The sequence below is a fragment of the Salmo trutta genome, chromosome 21 (genome assembly GCF_901001165.1).
Source record: "Salmo trutta chromosome 21, fSalTru1.1, whole genome shotgun sequence".
NCBI lineage: Eukaryota > Metazoa > Chordata > Actinopteri > Salmoniformes > Salmonidae > Salmo > Salmo trutta.
The window spans coordinates 10,147,008-10,171,524 of NC_042977.1; the positions used below are offsets into that span (position 1 = coordinate 10,147,008).

The 24,517-nt window shown below is 41.6% G+C and overlaps 1 protein-coding gene across 1 annotated transcript in view; it reads left to right on the forward strand.

Moving 5' to 3' along the window:
* Positions 1 to 2,755: 2,755 nt before the first annotated feature.
* LOC115156642 (parafibromin-like) overlaps positions 2,756 to 24,517 on the forward strand; it is a 76,648-nt gene continuing 54,886 nt past the window's right edge. The window contains exons 1-11 of the mRNA XM_029704155.1: positions 2,756 to 2,807; positions 3,330 to 3,505; positions 4,500 to 4,605; positions 4,794 to 4,863; positions 5,023 to 5,085; positions 5,342 to 5,394; positions 5,893 to 5,981; positions 6,559 to 6,772; positions 7,454 to 7,552; positions 7,909 to 7,987; positions 22,159 to 22,223. Coding sequence (XP_029560015.1) covers positions 3,375 to 3,505; positions 4,500 to 4,605; positions 4,794 to 4,863; positions 5,023 to 5,085; positions 5,342 to 5,394; positions 5,893 to 5,981; positions 6,559 to 6,772; positions 7,454 to 7,552; positions 7,909 to 7,987; positions 22,159 to 22,223 — 969 coding nt within the window. The 5' untranslated portion in view covers positions 2,756 to 2,807; positions 3,330 to 3,374. The remainder of the gene's footprint in view (positions 2,808 to 3,329; positions 3,506 to 4,499; positions 4,606 to 4,793; positions 4,864 to 5,022; positions 5,086 to 5,341; positions 5,395 to 5,892; positions 5,982 to 6,558; positions 6,773 to 7,453; positions 7,553 to 7,908; positions 7,988 to 22,158; positions 22,224 to 24,517) is intronic.

Sequence of the window (24,517 nt, forward strand, 5' to 3'; positions counted from 1 at the left end):
TGTGCATCTGTAAAAGTTTGTCAGTGTTTTGGGTGACAGGCTGTTACGCCTTCTTCACCACACTGTCTGTGTGGGTGGACCATTACAGTTTGTCTGTGATGTGTACGCCGAGGAACTTAAAACTTCCACCTTCTCCACTGCTGTCCCTTCAATGTGGATAGGGGGGTGCTCCCTCTGCTGTTTCCTGAAGTCCACGATCATCTCCTTTGCTTTGTTGACGTTGAGTGAGAGGTTGTTTTCCTGACACCACACTCCGAGTGCCATCACCTCCTCCCTCTAGGCTGTCTCGTCATGTTGTGTTGGTGATCAAGCCCTCTACTGTTGTGTCATCTGCAAACTTGATGATTGAGTTGGAGGCGTGCATGGTCATGCAGGCGTGGGTGAACAGGGAGTACAGGAGAGAGGGCTGAGCACACAAATTCAAATTCAAATTTATTTGTCACATACACATGGTTAGCAGGTGTTAATGCAAGTGTAGCGAAATGCTTGTGCTTCTAGTTCCGACCATGCAGTCATATCTAACAAGTAATAACTTAACAATTCCACAACAACTACTTTATTCACAGAAGTGCAAAGGAATGAATACGAATATGTACATAAAAATATACTGCTCAAAAATAAAGGGAACACTAAAATAACATCCTAGATCTGAATGAATGAAATAATCTTATTAAATACTTTTTTCTTTACATAGTTGAATGTGCTGACAACAAAATCACACAAAAAGAATCAATGGAAATCCAATTTATCAACCCATGGAGGTCTAGATTTGGAGTCACACTCAAAATTAAAGTGGAAAACCACACTACAGGCTGATCCAACTTTGATGTAATGTCCTTAAAGCAAGTCAAAATGAGGCTCAGTAGTGTGTGTGGCCTCCACGTGCCTGTATGACCTCCCTACAACGCCTGGGCATGCTCCTGATGAGGTGGTGGATGGTCTCCTGAGGGATCTCCTCCCAGACCTGGACTAAAGCATCCGCCAACTCCTGGACAGTCTGTGGTGCAACGTGGCGTTGGTGGATGGAGCGAGACATGATGTCCCAGATGTGCTCAATTGGATTCAGGTCTGGGGAACAGGCGGGCCAGTCCATAGCATCAATGCCTTCCTCTTGCAGGAACTGCTGACACACTCCAGCCACATGAGGTCTAGCATTGTCTTGCATTAGGAGGAACCCAGGGCCAACCGCACCAGCATATGGTCTTACAAGGGGTCTGAGGATCTCATCTCGGTACCTAATGGTAGTCAGGCTACCTCTGGCGAGCACATGGAGGGCTGTGCGGCCCCCCAAAGAAATGCCACCCCACACCATGACTGACCCACCGCCAAACCGGTCATGCTGGAGGATGTTGCAGGCAGCAGAACGTTGTGTTGAGGATCAGCGAAGTGGAGATGTTGTTTCCTACTTTCACCACCTGGGGGCGGCCCCTCAAAGTCCAAGACCCAGTTGCACAGCGAGGGGTTGAGACCCAGGGCCTCCAACTTGATGATGAGCTTGGAGGGTACTATGGTGTTGAATGCTGAGCTGTAGTACATAGGTATTCTAGTTGAATGCTGAGCTGTTCTTACATAGGTATTATTTTTGTCCAGATGGGATGGGGCAGTGTGCAGTGTGATGGCGATTGCGCCATCTGTGGACCTGTTGGGGCGGTATGCAAACTGAGGTGGGTCTAGGGTGGCCGGTAAGGTGGCGGCGATATGATCCTTGACTAGCCTCTCAAAGCACTTCATGATGACAGAAGTGAGTGCTACGGGGTGGTAGTCATTTAGATCAGTTATCTTTACCTTCTTGGGTACAGGAACAATGGTAGCCACCGATAAAGACTGAAGCTGCTAGAAGCACATTAGAAGTATTCCAGTGTAGGAGGTTTTTGATAAAAACTAATGTAATGATGTCAGTCATGCAAAACCTAACTTACCAATGTTCCCGTAGAAACGCACTAGGTACCTTTCCAATGTAATAGATCCAACAATGTAACTTTTGACATAATTGTGTAACACTTTAGAAGTATAAATGTAATGATTTATTTTTTCAAATTTTGGATAAATAAAATGGGATAATACTAAAATGATTAATCTTTGTGGGTCATTTCAGTTGGAGAAGGACAGCTGAAGGTACAATTGAACAAGTGGAAATTAGTAACTGGGATTCATTGAGTTTTGGTCATCTACCATTTCAGATCAACCCCTATTTAGACAAAGTTAATGTTGACCATGTAACTGATTCTAAAGATTTGTTTTATTTATGTGTTTTCATCTTGTGCAATAAAGGCACAAGGTGTGTCAATCTATTTAGAGCCCACCAGAAAGTATGTTTGAATATGTACTACTAGACCCTGTAATTAAACATACTTGTTGGCTACAATCTATACCCATCCCGAGGAAAAATACATTGGAGTCAGTTGCAGTAATTGAATACAGTGGTGCACATTGACACCTGTCGATTTAAAATTGCCACAGTCCATATTAATATAGACCTGTCAATCTGACATCGTCTATAAATTGAACTAAACTGAAAATGTAGGCCTTGGTGTCACATGGTTGTAATATTCCATTCCACTTTCAATGAAATTTAAGGTGTTTTCTGTCGCATGCCATTTACTAGCTCTCAGCGGGTACGGTTGGCTGGGTGTGAACTACAATTCCAACACTGTTTTAACATTTAGAAACAAATGTGTGTGTGTTCCTCCAGTTGATGAACTACACTTCCTCCCCAGTTTTCTTACACACAGCTAATTAGCGCGGGTAACCACCTGTTTTCCATAAACAAGCGCTGTAAGATGGCGATATGGCCTAACCATGTAAAGGTGTGTTGTAATTGAACCTTATGTATTTAGAAAATTATTTCTCGCTAATATGAAAGATAAGGTCTTATGTTTTCAAAACCGTACCGCAAGCTATGAGTTTTAACATTCAGAACGAGAGTCGTTGGACTCTTACAAAACTTCCCCCTGCTAAATTAGCATCTATGAATGGGTTAGCCATTTACAGCAGCCATAGTGTCAATGCCAACCTTAATAGTAGTGTTTACTATGTCTATTTACTGTCAATTGTACTTTTTGTGTACAGAGAAAGCAAAGAAAATATGTTATGAGGGTAACGTTACACTGGTACTGCAGAGATTTTAGTGCATCTCAAACTTTGAGGTATAACGTTAAAGGGCATGAATTAAATACACTTTTTGAATGTGTGTGTATGTAGAGAGATCAGTCAAAATATGTGTAATGCAGTTTGTTTTTAGGCTAGGTTTATCAATTGACATTGAACATAAATACAACTGGAAATTGGGATCAGGCATTCAGTGAGACCACATTGCATTCTGTTGATAGGTGACTGGAGGCCTTGCAATCATAGCTACATGAAGACAAGTGAAGATGGCGGACGTGTTGAGTGTTCTTCGCCTGTACAACATCCAGAAAAAAGAAATCGTCGCCAAAGGAGACGAAGTTATCTTTGGAGAGTTCTCTTGGCCAAAAAATGTCAAGACTAACTATGTCATTTGGGGGTATGTTAATTTTGCTTATAAATTGGTAACTAACTCTTCAATTGGCCTGTTGTAGCTAGCTAATGAGTAATGTTAGTTAGCTGCTAGCCACTGCTGTGTTGCTAAAACTTTTCTTGCTGTTTGTAAGGTGCGACTAATTGCACTGAAAGATCGCACATGCAACTGGTTTTTACTGTTCGTTTTGGGGTTTAACTATTACGTTAACCGTCTAATTTCAATCTAACTAACTTGCTTATTGAAATGTATACTGTTATGGTTCGTGTAGCTAGCTACGGTTAGCTGCCTAGCTAACAGAACCATGCCAGGCAACGTTGTCGTAAGCCTGCTGTCTCGCTTACAATGCAAACCCACCAGGTTTAGTCAGCTAACGGTAGCTAGGCAACGTTAACTAGTAATCCAGAAGTAAAAATGTATTTGAGAATCTGTCCACGATCGATTAGCTAGCCAGGTAGCTACAATATTGCAGTTAGCTAGCTATTATTGATTTCTGCACGTGACCATAAATGTCACTGTTTGACATTTCTAGCTTGCCAGGTATATATTTACCTTGATGTTATGTGCAAGTCAGGTAACTAAGTTGGCTAGTAGAGTTTGTGTGGCTAGATAACAATCTACCTTTGCTTGCAAGCTAGCTAGCTACAGTATTTCCAGTTTTTTTCAGAACCAACAGTCTTTCAGGCCATAATAAATGTAATAGTTGGACAAACCCTTAATTAACCTCATGCACCTGAACCCAGCAAGTTGGACCAGTTGTTGGAAGTGTAATTGAAGAGCTGTGACATGGTTGCCCTGGTCACAATTTGTGTGTAATGTCATTAACAAAATACAGGATTTAGACAATTAAAAAAATAAAAAATAAATAGCTATTGATGCATGCATTGTACCTAAATTCCAGATTAGTTCCACAAGAGGGGGCCAAGATCGATTTTGCTTTAACATCTGTGGACAAAACTGCTGGTCTAATCTGATGGTAATTTTCTCCTTCCATTTTCAGGACTGGGAAGGAGGGTCAGCCGAAGGAGTACTATACTCTGGACTCCATCCTGTTCCTTCTCAACAATGTGCATCTCCCTCATCCATCCTATGTGCGAAGGGCTGCAGTAAGTACATGTATATCCTCATTCCAAAAGCTTCTTAGTTAAAATGTGTTGCCTAATGCTGATATGAATGTCATGTCTTCTAACCTGGCGTTGCCTCTAACCTGGCTGTCGTTGTCGGAAGCTTTGTGGTGACCTTTGTCAATTTTGTTGTATTTCCTCGTGATTACATGGTTTTATGATCACCCTAGACCGAGAACATTCCAGTTGTCAGAAGACCTGATCGAAAGGGCTTGCTTTCGTATCTCAATGGAGAAAGTTGTAAGTATGAATTGAGAATATTTATGCAGATTTTAAAATATTTGCATGAAAATGTCTCCAATTAGATGGAAACCTAACTAGTAAAATGAATGCACATGTGTTGATTCCATTGAAATCATTCTACTAAAACATATTCCCCTTTGATTTCCCTCCTCACAGCTACTTCAACAAGTATCGACAGAAGTGCCCCCATAGAGATTGGTTTGCAAAGGCCAACACAAGGTACAGTTTAAGCATTTTGGATACTCTTCCATTGATTGACTGGATTATTTGAATCCATGCATATTAGGAAATATGTTCTCTTGCATCGGATATATCCACAGTCCATGCTGTGAGGCCTAATGTGCTACTTGTACGCCATTGGGTTGTTGCACTTATGAAATCAGTTTGGTAAGACACAGCGAAGTAGAAAGTCATTTGAGAGATATTGAAAAGGTATTGCATAGTTGGCTAATTATTAATTTTTTTGCATCCTCAGTCAAACGAGCAGCAGATGAGGTGTCATCTGAAGCCAAAAAACCAAGGATAGAGGTGAATACATTTTTTTATTTGACCTGCAACTTTCTGACTCCTTAGCTGAATAGAAATCCTGTTTAACAAAAGGCCAGATAGTGCCTAAAAGTATTCACACCCCTTGACCTTTTCCTAATTTTGTTACAAAGTGGAATTTAATTGTAATTTGTCAACAATCTACACAAAATACTCTGTCAAAGTGGAAGAACAATTCTAACATAAAAAAATAATATATATATATATATATCGAGAAAAACTACAAATAAAACACAAAAATATCTTAATTGGGTAAGTATTCAACCCCCTGAGTCAATACGTTAGTCACCTTCGGCAGCGACGACAGCTGTGAGTCTTTCTGGGTAAGTCTCTAAGATCTTTGCCCACCTGGGTTGTACAATATTTGCACATTATTCTTTAAAAAATGTGAAGTTGGTTGTTGATCATTGCTAGACAGCCATTTTCAAGTCTTGCCATAGAAAACGGAGCATTTTACTATAACATTTTGTCGTTCTCTAGGATGAGGAACGAGTGCGTCTGGACAAGGAGCGTTTGGCTGCTCGACTGGAGGGCCACAAAGAGGGCATTGTGCAAACTGACCAAATCAGGTATGTGGTGCCTATACCCGTCCATCCAGTTGTTTTTTTTGGAAGTGCAGAAATGATTTATTTAAAAAAATAAATGTACTGTTCTTCAACAACATTGTACAACTGGCACCAACAAGCTGAATTGCTATTAAAATGTACATGGATAAAAAAAAGATGTAGGTCCTTTGCAATGGATGAAAGAAGTTGGTAATGTTGGGCCGTTGGCTTTAGCGGAGCAGTCGTATCACTTTCTTATGACTAGCATTAGGATAGGTATGAAGGCACATCCATTGACCTCCCTAGTTACTAAAGGGGGCAATTATCAATAAGCCACCATTGCTGCACACAGGTTTTAAGATTACTAGCTAACAAATCTCAATGAGAGCAGTTAACAGACATGAACACAAACCAGGAACCTTGCTTTATTCTCAAAACGGTGCATTATTTAACCACATTGCTGCTCAATCAACCTCGGACATGAACCTCTACTCAATGACAACTTAGCTTTTCATAACTTTAATAAAAAGCTAAATGATAACGTGTTCCTTTCAGCTCACTTAGTGAAATAAGGGTTAGCTGAAATAATCTCTACCTCCAGGTCACTGTCCGAGGCTATGTCAGTGGAGAAGATTGCCGCCATCAAAGCCAAGATCATGGCAAAGAAGCGCTCCACCATTAAGACAGACCTGGATGAGGACATCACCCTGAAGCAGAGGAGCTTTGTGGACGCTGAGGTGGACGTGACCAGGGACATTGTCAGCAGGGAGCGGGTGTGGAGGACCAGGACCACCATCCTACAGAGCACTGGAAAGGTCAGAGGTCAACCCCTAGACTGGACTGGCAATGACTGGTGGGGTGTCATTCTGTCATTTAGGGAATGCTGTCATTTCATGACATTATGAGGAGGAAGCCGGCCACATGGGAAGACACACACACTCCATGTAGGCGTTACCCTCGGGTAAACATAGCACAAAATTGGCCTTGAAGGGTGGGGGCGATGATCTTTAGCCATAGCTGATCAAAAACCTTTGGTTTAACACTTGTGTTCTTTTATGCCTGCAGGTGGCAGCATCACCACAAGGGAAATGTTTTTTGATTTGGTGGTGAGATCTGCTGTTGTGTTATTAAAAGTGATGTCTGAGATTACACATTTAGCAGAAAACCTCCATGTATCAGAATCTAGGTATATATATATATATATATATATATATATATATATATATATATATATATATATATAAAAAAAGAACATTTCCGTGGACTAATCTCCCCAATTTTTAATACCTCTTGATTTATATACATTTGAGTTTAGGACATTTTTGGGTAGAGGAAGCTCAATGGATTTGATTATGGTGCTCGCTTTACACATGTCACTACACAATGTGCACAAAAAAGGGTCCTTTGTAGCTTTGATCTACACATCAATGGTTTTTCTTTGGAGTGATGTCTCGCCTACCTTTTACACTGTGCTTATAAATCTTTTGCTCATGCAGAACTTCTCCAAAAACATCTTTGCCATCCTGCAGTCGGTGAAGGCCAGGGAGGAGGGACGTGCCCCTGAGCAGAGGCCAGCACAGAACACCACTCTGGTGGTAAGGAACATTTTAATTTAATGCACGCTGTAGATGTACAACCATAGTTTGATTTTGGATACACACTTTTGCATTCTAAGAATCCAGCCAATGCATCATTTGAGAATGAAATCCATAACCAGTAAAGGCTCTTGCTGAGGAATTCCATAACATCTATGAGTACCTCACCTCCCTGTTGTCATTTCTAAACGAAATGGAGCGTGAAATGAACTTGGTGCTTCTCCATAAAAATTACTATGTAACCTGTCGCGGCAGGGTTGAGCGGAGTATTACCACTTTATTATAATAGTCTCAATATGCGTATCATTAATTGGAAATGACCTCTTTTTAAGTGTAACCTCTTGCCTCCCCTCAAGGACCAGTCCATAAGGAACAAGCAACCTGTCCCAGCTGCCTATAACCGATACGATCAGGAGCGATTCAAAGGAAAAGAGGGTGAGTGGGACCAGGGCACATATTGTCATTGTGATGACGTTTCTTTGTAAATATGGCCATGAATAATAGTATTTTGTGTGCAAAGGAGGCTGGTGGGAGGAGCTGAAGGAGGACAGGCTCATTGTAATGGCTGGAATGGAATGGAGTTACGCGTTGTTGCAATGCGTTTGATATGTTTGGCACTAGGGGTGTGAACATTTTTAAATTAAGTTGGGATCCTTAAAGTTAAGAAAAATCCCTAACCAAAAAAACTGTTTATTACATGCTGACCACACCGCTCGTGTCGCGTGTGCTCGCGTTGCAAAATAAATGTTAACATGTTATTCAATTATTGCACCCACACTGCTCGTGCGCGCCAACGAGCATCTGCGTTGCCAAGCGCTAAAATAGAAGCCAGTTCTGTTTGTGATGCTGAACGTGGTGTAAGTCCTGCCTCTCCCATCTCCTCATTGGTTTAAAGAAGCTGATAGATGAACCGAGTTCGTTCAGGTAAAATAACAACTCAACATTTATATCCCAGGACAAATTAGTTAGCAACACCTAGCTAGCTAAATTGCCATAAATGTTTAATGCTTTTTGACCTGTCCCCAAATTAATATATTTGGTTGAGTTTGTTTTGATATTTCAACCTGCGTGTCGTGATCGCGTTTGGTGTGGGGGGACAAAATCTATTTGCGCACGATGGCGCACATGCTCGGCCGGTTTGGGTACGGTGTTACCAAAATGTATGAACACGCTCCCCTCCCCTCTCTGCTTTGCGCTGCCAGCCTGCTCTGTCTCTGCTAATGATGCAAGGGTGCGTTTGGTATTCGGTCAGTTGCGTGTAGGATACCCTAGCCTAATCATGGCACGATGTCACTGGGCTACAGGGGTGTCTTCAGGCCAGTCTTGCAAGCACGGGGTACCCTACTATTTGTTTTTGTCTCATAATATGAAATTACAGTAGGCTACCGGTAGCCTTTATCGATTTAACCTTTTCACACACAATGGAATGTGGCCCCTTGAATGCGCTTCGGCAGGTTTGTCTGTCCGGGTAGGCAAACATTTTAATGTGGACACGAAACCTCTGGTGATATGAACCAGCATTTTACTTGTCTGTAAAGGAATGAGGCTTCTCAAATCAAATTTTATTGGTCACATACACATGGTTAGCAGATGTTATTGCGAGTGTAGCAAAATGCTTATGCTTCTAGATCCAACAGTGCAGCAGTATCTAACAGGTAATATCTAACAAGTTCCACAACAAAACCTAATACACACGATATAGTAAAGGAATGGGATAAGAATATAAGTATAAAATATATGGATGAGCAGTGACAGAGCGGCTAAGATCCAATATATAGTAAAGAACTACTCTGACTAGTTTTCCATTTATTAAAGTGGCCAATGGTATCAAGTCTAGCTAGGCAGCTGCCTCTGTGCTAGTGGTGGCTGTTTAACAATCTGAGGGCATTGAGATAGAAGCTGTTTTTCAATCTCTCTCTGTCCCAGCTTTGATGCACCTGTATTGACCTTGCCTTCTGGATGGAAGTGGGGTGAACAGGCAGTGGCTCAGGTGGTTATTGTCCTTGATGATATTTTTTGCCTTCCTGTGACATCAGGTGTTGTAGGTGTCCTGGAGGGCAGGTAGTTGCCCCCAGTGATGCGTTGTGTAGACCGCACCACCCTCTGGAGAGCCCTGCTGTTGTGGGCGGTGCAGTTGCTGTACCAGGCGGCGATACAGTCTGACGGGATGCTCTCAATTGTGCACCTGTAAAAGCTAGTAAAGGTTTTCGGTGACAAGCCATTTTTTTTCAGCCTCCTGAGGTTGAAGAGGCGCTATTGTGCCTTCATCACACTGTCTGTGTGCGTGGACCATTTCAGTTTGTTGGTGATATGTACACCGAGGAACTTTCTACCTTCTCCACTGCTGTCTCTTCGATGTGGATAGGGGGGTGCTCCCTTTGCTTTTACCTAAAGTCTACGATCATCTCTTTTGTTTTGCTGACATTGAGTGAGAGGTTATTTCCCTGACACAACACTCCGAGGGCCCTCGGCTTCTCCCTGTAGGCCGTCTCGTTGTTGGTAATCAAGCCTACCACTGTAATCAAGCCTACCACTTTCAACCAAGCAGGTGCCACACGAAAGTCAGAAATAACGATATAATTCATGCCCTACCTTTGAAGATCTTCTGTTGGCACTCCAATATGTCCCAGAAGCTTCACAAATGGTCCTTTTTGTTCGATAAACTCCTTTTTTATATCCCCAAAATGTCCATTTATTTGGTGCGTTTGATTCAGAAAAACACGGGTTCCAACTCGCCCAACATGACTATAAATTACCTGTAAACTTGGTCCAAACATTTCAAACAACTTTCCTAATCCATCCTTAGGTATCCTAAAACGTAAATAATTGATCAAATTTAAGACGGAATATACTGTGTTCAATAGCGGATAAAATCAAAGTGGAGCAAGCTTCAGGTCGCGTGCCCAAACAAGAGTCCACTTGGCTTGACACTCATTCTGAATAGCCATACTTCTTCATTTCTCAAAGGAAAAACATCATCAACCAATTTCTAAAGACTGTTGACATCTAGTGGAAGTCTTAGGAACTGCAACCAGGTGCCTCATAAATCTAGTTTCCCATAGAAAACCAATAGAAAACAGTGAACTCAAGAAAGAGAAATTCCTGGATGGTTTGTCCTCGGGTTTTCGCCTGCCAAATAAGTTCTGTTATACTCATACATTATTTTAACCTCTCTGGCGCATGTGGGACGAATTCGTCCCACCTACGTAACAGCCACTGAAATCCAGTGGCGCGATTTTTGAATCGTTTGAAATACTATTACTTCAATTTCTCAAACATATGACTATTTTACAGCTATTTAAAGACAAGAATCTCGTTAATCTAACCACACTGTCCAATTTCAAAAAGGCTTTACAACGAAAGCAAAACATTAGATTATGTCAGCAGAGTGCCCAGCCAGAAATAATCAGACACCCATTTTTCAAGCTAGCATATCATGTCACATAAACCCAAACCACAGCTAAATGCAGCACTAACCTTTTATGATCTTCATCAGATGACACACCTAGGACATTGTGTTATACAATACATGCATGTCTGTTCAATCAAGTTCATATTTATATCAAAATACAGCTTTTTACATTAGCATGTGACGTTCAGAAAAAGCATAACCCCAGCAAACTTCCGGGGAATTTACTAACAGTTTGCTAAATTACTCACGATAAACGTTCACAAAAAGCATAACAATTATTTTAAGAATTATAGATACATTACTCCTCTATGCACTCGATATGTCCGATTTTAAAATAGCTTTTCGGATGAAGCACATTTTGCAATAATCTAAGTACATAGCCCGGCATCACAGGGCTAGCTATTTAGACACCCACCCAGGTCAGCCTCCACCAAAATCACATTTCCTATAAGAAAAATGTTCTTACCTTGCTTGTTCTTCGTCAGAATACACTGCCAGGACTTCTACTTCAATAACAAATGTAGGTTTGGTCCCAAATAATCCATCGTTATATCCAAACAGCGACGTTTTGTTCGTGAGTTCTAGACACTATCAGAATGCTACATCACGGTCTCGCGCATGGCGCATTGGCGTGACAAAAAATGTCTAAATATTCCATTACCGTACTTCGAAGCATGTCAACCGCTGTTTAAAAACAATTTTTATGCCATTTATCTCGTAGAAAAGCGATAATATTCCGACCAGGAATATGCTATGAGCCTAAACAGCCGAATTAAATTTATCCTCAGGAGCGAATCGTGCACGCGCCTCATTCAAAGGTCCTCTGATCCGCCACTTACCAAAGGCGATAATGTGTTTCAGCCTGAGGCTGCCTCGTCAACCTTCAGGTATTTCCCGGGTTCTGAGAGCCTATCGGAGCCCTGGGAATTGTCACGTTACAGCTAAGATCCTTACTTTTCAATAAACAGATGCAAGACGCACGACTCCTTGTCAGACAGGGTACTTCCTGCATGAAACCTTGTCAGGTTTTTGCCTGCCATAGGAGTTCTGTTATACTCACAGACACCATTCAAACAGTTTTAGAATCTTTAGGGTGTTTTCTATCCAAACCTGAACAATAATAGGCATATTCTAGCTTCTGAGTTGGTGTAGGAGGCAGTTAAAAATGGGCACATATTTTTTCCAAAATTCTCAATACTGCCCCCTAGCCCAAACAGGTTAACAGTTTTAGAAACTTTAGAGTGTTTCCTATCCAAATCTACCTAGCTTCTGGGCCTGAGTAGCAGGCAGTTTACTTTGGGCACGATTTCATCCGGACGTGAAAATACTGCACCCTATCCCAAAGAGTTAAATACCTTGACTTACCAAGACATTTAGTAGGAATAAAACATTTAGCTCCCATACCATAAACACAGCAGCACATCAATCAGTGACAATTATTGTTGTTAGAGGGAGATTTTTTTTTTTTTTATGCTGCAGCAGAATTCTTGTCTTTTTTTTTTTTGACTGAAAAGTTACAAATTGTCGCAATCGACATGTTATTGTAGCTGTGTTCAATGTCTGTAAAGGGTTCCGGTAGATATAACTTCATTGCCCGACCCTAGCGGTCATACATATGTAATAGGACCATTATTCTCCATTGTAAATTGACATGGAATTGTCCATTTGTCAAATCCCTATTTGCTTACATTCCATCCATTACAATGAGCCCGTCTTCCTATAGCTCCTCCCACCAGCCTGCGTAAAACACTGCAAGTGCTCTGTATGATGGCTAAATTGCATAACATGGCTTTGAGTGCTTTTCTCTTTAGAAGTAAATGGCTGTGTTCGAATACCCATACTATTAGTTAATTTTAGTATACTGTAAACAAATGGTATCCTTTCAGTTGAGTGTACTAGCGCTTCGCCTGTCTACCGGAATTTGATGCTGTTGCTATGCAACTTATTGCTAGCTTGTTAGTATAGCAAATTACAAGCTAGACCACTTATGACTTCATTAACAACGTCCATTGAGAACACACACCGACTACACCACTTACCTAAGCTAAGAATGACGTGAAAAGTCAATAAATATTTGGTAGTTAGTTAGCCTACAGTTAATATACTGGCAAGTTTGTATTAGTAGCAACTAACGTTAGGTAGCTAGCAAATGTATTGGTACATACAAGCAACTGCTGTAATGATATGCTATGTTCTTCGTTAGGTTAGCTCAGCCAACATAACTTTTAACTTATTTGAAAAGTAATTACATTGCTCAAGATTTTCTTAACATTTGTCATTAGTTAAAGCATTGAATTTGTATGCTCTCTCGTCAGACTTCGGCTGCATATCTTACGCCATTGTCTTCAAATCTGCAAATGTTGTGAAGCCACGCCCATTTTCTGAAGAATTGCATTATGAGCCCGAAAAGCACTGAAATCGTGTCCACTGCTTGTATACTTGGCATACTAACTATATCCATAATATAACCAATAAGCATACTACATACTCAATTTACATCACAAATAGTGCGGTTAGTATTACTATTCGAACACAGCTAATGTTTTTGCTGACTACTCAGTTAGTGGTGGTTCGTTCTGTTTAGGCTTGTTTAATTGTGATGAGGTTCATATTGTTTGAGGCAGCATAGGCATACATGGTTCTCTTTCAAATACTTGTTTTGATCTATAACATTGGGATTTGTCTTGGGCATCACTACTAGGAGGAACCAATCACATAGCGTCTGTCGGCGACAGACTTGTCGAGTGGCGAATGAGCTGTGCCACTCGCCCACCTTCTGGTCATTCTTGCGCCTCTTCCTTGCAAAGCGCCCTACTCTCCTCAGCATGACTTGATTCCTGTCTTCCTACTTAACTGTTCTCAGGCGAACCGCAAGGTTAATGCTCCCGAACCTAGGACCTCGGCTCTCGTCTTTTGTGCTGAATAACTGACCGAAAGGAATGTTTTTGCTTCTTGTAGAAATATATCTTTAGCTTTTTCTTTCAAATAAGTCTCCTGTGGTAGCTAGTGTCACACAGCTAGCTACTGAGACTTGGCTAGCTACTGCGACTTGATAAGCTATTCTACATGGTAGAATTGCAACCCACATTCCCTTATTTCGTGTTGACTAGACTGACAACTTATCTACACAGATGCTTTGTTCATCGAGAGACAAAGAAAGCACACGCTTTCTCCGGTTGGCATTGTGCTAACTAGCTAGGCTATTAGCCCAGGCTGCGAAGCATAGCTAACTTGGCTTGCGCTTTACAAAACCAGCTAACCATACTAGCCGTCCTACCAGCCCAGACAGTAGTATTGGTAGCTCCCTTCTCTCCTTTAGTTCAATTAAGGGTGGGCGATATGAACTTAAATTCATATCACAATATTTTCCACTGTCCGGACGATAACGATATAATATCACGATATACTGTACATTTTTTTTTTACATTTTGTTCCCTTCAAAGTTAATAAATGACAAAATATTGCTTTTAACCTTATAGAAACAGAAAGCGGGCATTGCACATATATATTTTCTGTGGTAAACCTGTGCAAAACTGAAAAACAAAGGTATATGAGTTACATATGCAGTAAAGTAAAATATTTAAAGAAAATTAAACTATTTGGTGGGGGGGGCTTTTTCCTGCCAAATATAAGTGGTCTTTTTTTTCCAGCATAACACTGGTTGTTATGAATTCAAGTTGTGAACCTTTTCAAACTAACTTCTTCAAGCATTAACGAGACAGTCTGTCTGTTTCTCAGTTCAACATGTAACAATTCACTACCTCTTCACAAGTTCCGTACCAGGGTTTTGCCTGCCAAATAAGTTCTGTTATACTCAGACATCATTCAAACAGTTTTAGAAACTTTAGTGTTTTCTATCCAAATCTACCAATTATATGCATATCCTAACTTCTGGGCCTGACTAGCAGGCAGTTTACTTTGGGCACACTTTTCATCCGGATGTGAAAATAGTGCCCCCCCAAGCCATAAGAAGTTAAGTGCTTGTCAAATTGTGAATGAGACTGAAGTGTGTACACATTGCCTGTGCAAAAAAACAAAGCAAAGCTCATGCTCAATGCAACTTTTTTTTAGTCTCATCATGCAGCCATAGAATATATTTAAAATCAAAACATCAAGTGCATTCGGAATGTATTCAGACCCCTTAACTTTCTTCTCCATCCATTTTAGAATATGACTAATGTAACAAAATGTAGAAGAAAAATGTTCAATCTACACACACTACCCCATAATGACAAAGCAAAACGGGTTTTTAGATATTTTTTTTGCAAAAACGTCAATATTACATTTACATAAGTATTCAGGCCCTTTACTCAGTACTTTGTTGAAGCACAGTTGGCAGTGATTACAGCCTCGCGTCTTCTTGGGTATGATGCTACAAGCTTGGCAAACCTGTATTTGGGGAGTTTCTCCCATTCTTCTCTGCAGATCCTCTCAAGCTGTCTTGTTGGATGGGGAGCGTACCTGCACAGCTATTTTCAGGTCTCTCCGGAGATGTTCGATCGGGTTCAAGTCCGGGCTCTGGCTGGGCCACTCAAGGACATTCAGAGACTTGTGTCAAAGCCACTCCTGCGTTATCTTGGCTGTGTGCTTAGGGTTGTCCTGTTGGAAGTTGAACCTTCGCCTCAGTCTGTCCTGAGCAGGCTTTCATCCAGCATCTCTCTGTACTTTGCTCTGTTCATCTTTCTCTCGTTCCTGACTAGTCTCCCAGTCCCTGCTGCTAAAAAACATCCCCACAGCAGGATGCTGCCAACCCCATGCTTCACCGTAGGGATGGTATTGGCCAGGTGATGAGCGGTGCCTCGTTTCCTCCAGTGCTGCAGAGATGGTTGTCCTTCTGCAAGGTTCTCCCCTCTCCACAGAGGAACTCCAGAGCTCTGTCAGAGTGACCATTGGGTTCTTGGTCACCTCCCTGACCAAGGCCCTTCTCCCCCGATTGCTCAGTTTGGCCGGTCGGCCAGCTCTAGGAAGAGCCTTGGTGGTTCCAAACTTCTTCCTTTATAGAATGATGGAGGCCACTGTGTTCTTGGGGACCTTCAATGCCGCAGACATTTTTTTGGTACCCTTTCCCAGATCTGTGCCTCGACACAATCCCGTCTCGGAGCTATATGGGCAATTGCTTCGACCTCATGGCTTGGTTTCAAATCAAATTTATTTATATAGCCCTTCTTACATCAGCTGATATATCAAAGTGCTGTACAGAAACCCAGCCTAAAACCCCAAACAGCAAGCAATGCAGGTGTAGAAGCACGGTGGCTAGGAAAAACTCCCTATAAAGGCCAAAACCTAGGAAGAAACCTAGAGGAATCAGGCTATGAGGGGTGGCCAGTCCTCTTCTGGCTGTGCCGGGTGGAGATTATAACAGAACATGGCCAAGATGTTCAAATGTTCATAAATGACCAGCATGGTCAAATAATAGTAATCACAGTGAACAGGTCAGGGTTCCATAGCCGCAGGCAGAACAGTTGAAACTGGAGCAGCAGCACGGCCAGGTGGACTGGGGACAACAAGGAGTCATCATGCCAGGTAGTCCTGAGGCATGGTCCTAGGGCTTAGGTCCTCCGAGAGAGAATTAGAGAGAGCATACTTAAATTCACACAGGACACCCGATAAGAAAGGAGAAATACTCCAGATATAACAGACTGACCCTAGGCCCCCGACACAAACTACTGCAGCATAAATACTGGAGGATGAGACAGGAGGGGTCAGGAGACACTGTGGTCCCATCCGATGATGCAGGATATAACCCCACCCACTTTGCCAAAGCACAGCCCCCACACCACTAGAGGGATATCTTCATCCACCAACATACCATCCTGAGACAAGGCCGAGTATAGCCCACAAAGATCTCCGCCACAGCACAACCCAAGTGGGGGCGCCAACCCAGACAGGAAGACCACGTCAGTGACTCAACCCACTCAAGTGACGGCATGGAAGAGCACCAGTAAGCCAGTGACTCAGCCCCTGTAATAGGGTTAGAGGCAGAGAATCCCAGTGGAGAGAGAGGAACCGGCCAGGCAGAGACAGCAAGGGCGGTTCGTTGCTTCAGTGCCTTTCCGTTCACCTTCACACTCCTGGGCCAGACTACACTCAATCATAGGACCTACTGAAGAGATGAGTCTTCAATAAAGACTTAAAGGTTGAGACCGAGTCTGCGTCTCTCACATGGGTAGGCAGACCATTCCATAAAAATGGAGCTCTATAGGAGAAAGCCCTGCTTCCAAATGTTTGCTTAGAAATTCTAGGGACAATTAGGAGGCCTGCGTCTTGTGACCGTAGCGTACGTGTAGGTATGTACGGCATGTACGGCAGGACCAAATCGGAAAGATGGGTAGGAGCAAGCCCATGTAATGCTTTTTAGGTTAGCAGTAAAACCTTGAAATCAGCCCTTGCCTTAACAGCCCTTGCCAGTGTAGGGAGGCTAGCACTGGAGTAATATGATCAATTTGTTTTGGTTCTAGTCAGGATTCTAGCAGCCGTATTTAGCACTAACTTAAGTTTATTTAGTGCTTTATCCGGGTAGCCGGAAAGTAGAGCATTGCAGTAGTCTAACCTAGAAGTAACAAAAGCATGGATTAATTTTTCTGCATCATTTTTGGACAGAAAGTTTCAGATTTTTGCAATGTTACGTAGATGGAAAAAAGCTGTCCTTGAAACAGTCTTGATATGTTCGTCAAAAGAGAGATCAGGGTTCAGATTAACACTGAGGTCCTAAACAGTTTTATTTGAGACGACTGTACAACCATCAAGATTAATTGTCAGATTCAACAGAAGATCTCTTTGTTTCTTGGGACCTAGAACAAGCATCTCTGTTTTGTCCGAGTTTAAAAGTAGAAAGTTTGCAGCCGTCCACTTCCTTATGTCAAACACAAGCTTCTAGCGAGGGCAATTTTTGTGCTTCACCATGTTTCATTGAAATGTACAGCTTTGTGTCATCTGCATAGCAGTGAAAGTTAAATTTTTTTCGCATGACATCCCCAAGAGGTGAAATATATAGTGAAAACAATAGTGGTCCTAAAACGGAACCTCGAAGAACACTGAAATTTACAGTTGATTTGTTAGAGGACAAACCATTCACAGAGACAAACTGATATCTTTCCGATAGATAAGATCTAAACCAGGCCAGAACTTGTCTGTGTAGATCAATTTTAGTTTCCAATCTCTCCAAAAGAATGTGGTGATTTGTGGTATCAAAAGCAGCACTAAAGTCTAGGAGCACAAGGACAGATGCAGAGCCTCGGTCTGACGCCATTAAAAGGTCATTTACCACCTTCACAAGTGCAGTCTCAGTGCTATGATGGGGTCTAAAACCAGACTGAAGCATTTCGTATACATTATTTGTCTTTAGGAAGGCAGTGAGTTGCTGGGCAACAGCTTTTTCTAACATTTTTGAGAGGAATAGAAGATTCGATTATAGGCCAATTTTAGTTTTTTAAAATATTTTCTGGGTCAAGGTTTGGCTTTTTCAAGAGAGGCTTTATAACTGCCACTTTTAGTGAGTTTGTTACACATCCGGTGAATATAGAGCCGTTTATTATGTTCAACATAGGAGTGCCAAGCACAGGAAGCAGCTCTTTCAGTAGATAAGTTAGAATAGGGTCCAGTATGCAGCTTGACGGTTTAGAGGCCATGATTATTTTCATCATTGTGTCAAGACATGGAGTACTAAAACACTTCAGTGTCTCCCTTGATCCTAGGTCCTGGCAGAGTTGTGCAGACTCAGGACAACTGAGCTTTGGAGGAATACGCAGATTTTAGAGGAGTCCGTAATTTGCTTTCTAATGATCATGATCTTTTCCTCAAAGAAGTTCATGAATTTATTACTGCTGAAGTGAAAGCCATCCTCTCTTGGTGAATGCTGCTTTTTAGTTAGCTTTGCGAGAGTATCAAAAATAAATTTTGGATTGTTCTTATTTTCCTCAATTAAGTTGGAAAAATAGGATGATCGAGCAGCAGTGAGGGCTCTTCGATACTGCACGGTACTGTCTTTCCAAGCTAGTCGGAAGACTTCCAGTTTTGTGTGGCGCCATTTCCGTTCCAATTTTCTGGAAGCTTGCTTCAGAGCTTGGGTATTTTCTGTATACCAGGGAGCTAGATTCTTATGACAAATGTTTTTAGGGGTGCAACTGCATCTAGGGTATTGCGCAAGGTTAAGTTGAGTTCCTCAGTTAAGTGGTTAACTGATTTGTCCTCTGACGTCCTTGGGTAGGCAGAGGGAGGCATCAAGGACTCTTTGGGTTGTCTGAGAATTTATAGCACGACTTTTGATGCTCCTTGGTTGGGGTTTGAGCAGATTATTTGTTGCGATTGCAAACGTAATAAAATAGTGGTCCGATTGTCCAGGATTATGAGGAAAAACATTAAGTTCCACAACATTTATTCCATTGGACAAAACTAGGTCCAGAGTATGACTGGCAGTGAGAAGGTCCGGAGACATGTTGGACAAAACCCACTTAGTCGATGATGGCTCCGAATGCCTTTGAGTGGGTCTGTGGACTTTTCCATGTGAATATTAAAGTCACCAAAAATGTGAATATTATCTGCTATGACTACAAGGTCCGATAGGAACTTAGTGAGGAACGCTGTATGTGGCCCAGGAGGCCTGTAAACAGTAGCTATAAAAAGTGATTGAGTAAGCTGCATAGATTTTATGACTAGAAGCTCAAAAGACGAAAACATATTTTTATTGTACTTTTTAATTTTAAATTGAAATTTGCTATCGTAAATGTTAGCAACACCTCCGCCTTTGCGGGATGCGCGGGGGATATGGTCACTAGTGTAACCAGGAGGTGAGGCCTCATTTAACACAGTAAATTCATCAGGCTTAAGCCATGTTTCAGTCAGGCCAATCACATCAAGATTATGATTAGTTCATTGACTATAACGGCCTTTGAAGTGAGGGATCTAACATTAAGTAGCCCTATTTTGAGATGTGAGGTATCACGATCTCTTTCAATAATGGCAGGAATGGAGGTCTTTATTCTAGTGAGATTGCTAAGGCGAACACTGCCATGTTTAGTTTTGCCCATCCTAGGTCGAGGCACAGACACGGTCTCAATGGGGATAGCTGAGCTGACTACACTGACTGTGCTAGTGGCAGACTCCACTAAGCTGGCAGGCTGGCTCCCAGAAAGAGGGCCGATTATCTACAAATTCTATCTTTTGGAAGGGGCAGAAAACCGTTTTCAACCAGCGATTGAGTTGTGAGACTCTGCTGTAGAGCTCATCACTCCCCCTAACTGGGAGGGGGCCAGAGACAATTACTCTATGTCGACACATCTTTCTAGCTGATTTACACGCTGAAGCTATGTTGCGCTTGGTGACCTCTGACTGTTTCATCCTAACATCGTTAGTGCCAACGTGGATAACAATATTTCTATACTCTCTACACTCGCCAGTTTTAGCTTTAGCCAGCACCGTCTTTAGATTAGCCTTAACGTCAGTAGCCCTGCCCCCTGGTAAACAGTGTATGATCGCTGGATGATTCGTTTTAAGTCTAATACTGCGTGCAATGTAGTCGCTAATGACTAGGGTTTTCAATTTGTCAGAGCTAATGGTGGGAGCCTTTGGCGTCTCAGACCCCGTAATGGGAGGAGTAGAGACCAGAGAAGGCTCGGCCTCTGACTCCGACTCGCTGCTTAATGGGGAGAACCGGTTGAAAGTTTCTGTTGGCTGAATGAGCGACACCGGTTGAGCATTCCTACAGCATTTCCCTCCAGAAGCTATGAGAAAGTTGTCCGGCTGCGGGGACCGTGCGAGGGGATTTATACTAACGTTACTATCTGTACTTACTGGTGGCACAGACGCTGTTTCATCCTTTCCTACACTGAAATTACCCTTGCTTAATGATTGCGTCTGAAGCTGGGCTTGCAGCACAGCTATCCTCGCCGTAAGGCGATCGTTCTCCTGTATATTATGAGTACAGCGACTGCAATTAGAAGGCATCGTGTTAATGTTACTCCTTAGCTTTGGCTGTTGGAAGTCCTGACGAACCACGTCCAAATGAAGCGTCCGGAGTGAAAAAGTTGAATGGGAAAAAAAGTTCGGTGAGGGGAAAAACAAAAAATTTAAAGGTAATTAAAAGGGAAAAAACGTAAAGTTGTCAGGTAGCAAAGTAAGGTTGGCAACAAAACACAGAGCAGCACGTAAACAAGTCTGCAAGTTGTGACCGGAAATGACACGTATGACACGTTTATTGGTTTTGGCTCTGACATGCACTGTCAATTGTGGGACCTTATTTAGACAGGTGTGTGTGCCTTTCCAAATCATGTCCAATCAATTGAATTTACCACAGGTGGACTCCAAGTTGTAGAAACATCTCAAGGTTGATTCAATGGAAACAGGATGCACCTGAGCTCAATTTAGAGTTTCATAGCAAAAGGTCTGAATAGTTATGTAAAGTATTTCTAAATAAATACATGTAAGTATTTATATATATTTTTTAAATGTAAATGTCCGTGTTCGCTTTGTCAGTATTTTGTGTGTAGATTGACGGGGGGGGGAAATAATCGAATCAATTTTAGAATAAGGCTGTAACATAACAAAATGTGGAAAAAGTCAAGGGTTTTGAATACTTTCCGAAATGCACTGTATAGCCCAACTTTTGTATCACAACTAAAAGTTGGATAAATTAATTTAAAGTAAGCATATAGGAGTGCCTTTTTCTTTGTTAACCGCTCAACACAGAATAGCCGCATGTGCGCAAATCCCTCAAATCGTTTATTTTATTCAGCGATGTTCAATTGTGTTCTTTATAATATAAAATAATGCCGTGGAATTCTAAGCAAATCGTGTCTGCTAAATGAACTAGTGTAGCTCACAGCTTTGTCATAGCCAGATCCAGGCCTAACATAAGGACATCTCAAAGTATTCTCTTCTTCTGAAATAGACTACATTTTCTTAACATGTTTCTTTAGACCTGTCTAAAATGAATAATTGATTTATTGTGATGGTGTTGGTGTTGGCTATATTACATGGATTTCTTTGACTTTTTAAAATGTAGATGTTCCAAAGGCTGCATCAGTGGCTTGTAGGCTATGCGTGGAAGCCAGGAGATGCTGAATGTGTTGTTAATTAACGGCAGTTGTTTTATTGACAATCAACTGGCTGACAAAAGTTCATGACTGCCACAGCCCTACCCAAGCCACCTGAAAAGTAACGTGCATTACTGATTGATTGACTTGTTGTGTCCTTTTAGAAACGGAGGGATTCAAGATTGACACCATGGGCACCTACCACGGCATGACCCTGAAATCTGTAACGGTAAGACCATCTTTCTTCTTTTGGGGCGTCTACCAGAATACTAACACAGTTGGCACAAGTAATAGCAAAGTCACACAGACACCGTTAGCGAAATGCTAATGAGCGAAAAACTAACGTAATTGCAACGACGGGCAAATCGAGCTCATAAAGCTATACAAGCATAACTAGTAGCTACCGAATGTCATTTTTGGTGAGTGTGGACATTTATAAGTGAGAGAAATTGTGCAAATGAACAAAGTTGTTATGCATGCTTTTCTGAAGGAAGAGCAGCAGGTGTACACGGAACAGAGGGGATGGGGAAGAAACTCTAGTAGTAGGACTTCTTAAATACGGCAGAAAGCCATTGTAAGATATCTGATGGCAAACATTTATTAGTGAATTGCGTACAAGTATAACCTCATCACCTCAAGTGCGCTGCACAACAGACTTGCCGATAGATATAGAACGCTATGGACTCACCAGCTCCCACTTTCTCCCGTTATGCTATTCACAAACAAATGTGACTGGCTCAACTGTTCTGGGGAACTACTGTAAGCGTTATCCTCTAATGTATTTTACAAGTTGACTGCAGGTGTTAACTTAAAGTAGCTACAAATCTTAAAATGTATAGGAAAACTACAATATTAATTTTAACGGTATTGAAAAAAACGTTGGCCTTTTCCATATAGCCCGGTATACAGTATACCACCCAAGCCTAACCTCCATTGACTATTAAGTAGCGGTCTACCTGTTGGCTCTTGGTCATATCCTTCTCAATTAAAGATGCAATATCTAACTTTTTGGGTGACCTGACCGAATTCACATTTCAGTTATAGTTCTGTCATTCTCATTGAAAGTAAGTCAAGAAGCCGTATATTTGTTCTAAGTGCGCCATTTCTATGCTTCCGGTTTTAAAGTCTTGGTTTTGTACACCAGTTTCAAACAGCTGAAACTACACATTTTGGGTTATTGAAAAGATCTTTCAGTGGTCTAGATGGTACAATGATTCTCTGCACCAGGGGTATTCAACTCTTACTCTACGAGGTCTGGATCTTGCTTGTTTTCTGTTCTACCTGATTTTGAAAACAAGCAGTGGAACTGGCTTCGCGGCCCTGAGTTGAGTTTGAGGGCTCTGACAAAACATCTCAAAGATGATCAATGGAAACAGGATGCACCTCAATTTCAAGTCTCATAGCAAAGGGTCTGAATACTTACGTAAATAAGGGATTTTTGTTTGTAAATAAATGTGCAAACATTTAACCTGTTTTCGCTTTGTGACTGGGGTATTGTGTAGATTGCTGAGGATTATTTCTTTTTTAAATCCATTTGATAAGGCTGTAACATAACAAAATGTGGAAAAAGTCAGTGGGATACTTTCCGAAGGCACTATATAGAGATTTATTGGGGGGGTTATGTATTAATTCGCAGGCGGGTCAAACAGAGGTTGCTGTACTGACCGTTTTGGTACTAATACGTGTACCGTTACACCCCTAGACCATTGCGATGATGTGTATGCAACTTTTTTTTAAATGATGTCCTTGATGAAAAGACCCTGTTGATGTAAAAATCACAATACCCTGACTGTTTAAAGCAAAACTATCAACTATTTATTATGGTGAACCTGAATCTAAGTAAATTCTGAATGTTTGAAAACTCCAATCAGCAGTTGGATGTGGGTTGTCCACTCTGTTAACACCATTCTCTACAGCGCATTTGGTAACAATGACCCAGCAAATTACATTGGTTGTCACTTAACTTATAAAGCCTATGATTTGACAGTGTGAAAGACATTCTTACAAGCATTTGAATGCTGAAAGTGCTGTGCAGAAGCACAAATAGCCTATTAGAACAGGGATAAAGCCCATCTCTCGTTGACATGAGCAACTGTCTTAAACTGTACACTTATCAGATAGTTCTACGCAGTTACATGCGTAAAAGTATGATAGGCTACTGAACTGAAGGAGAGGATTCGTCAATTCAGCCACAACAGATGAGGTATTTTTGGAATGAAACAATGAGTAAAAAAACATTTAGTAAACCGGCAATTCGTAACGTTTTGGATCGGTTGTCAAATGGTCCCATGGACCGATGCACTAGTACCTTATGCATCGGTCCCAGGTTCAAATTTATATCTGTGAATCATTACATCCCTAATAGCTGGAGCCCTGCGCTGGAGAGAACGCAATTTGCTTAATTTACACTGAACAAGAATATAAATGCAACATGTAAAGTGTTGGTTTCATGAGCTGAAATAAAAGAAATCATAGAAATGTTCCATATGCACAAAAAGCTTTCTCTTGTATTTTGTGCACACT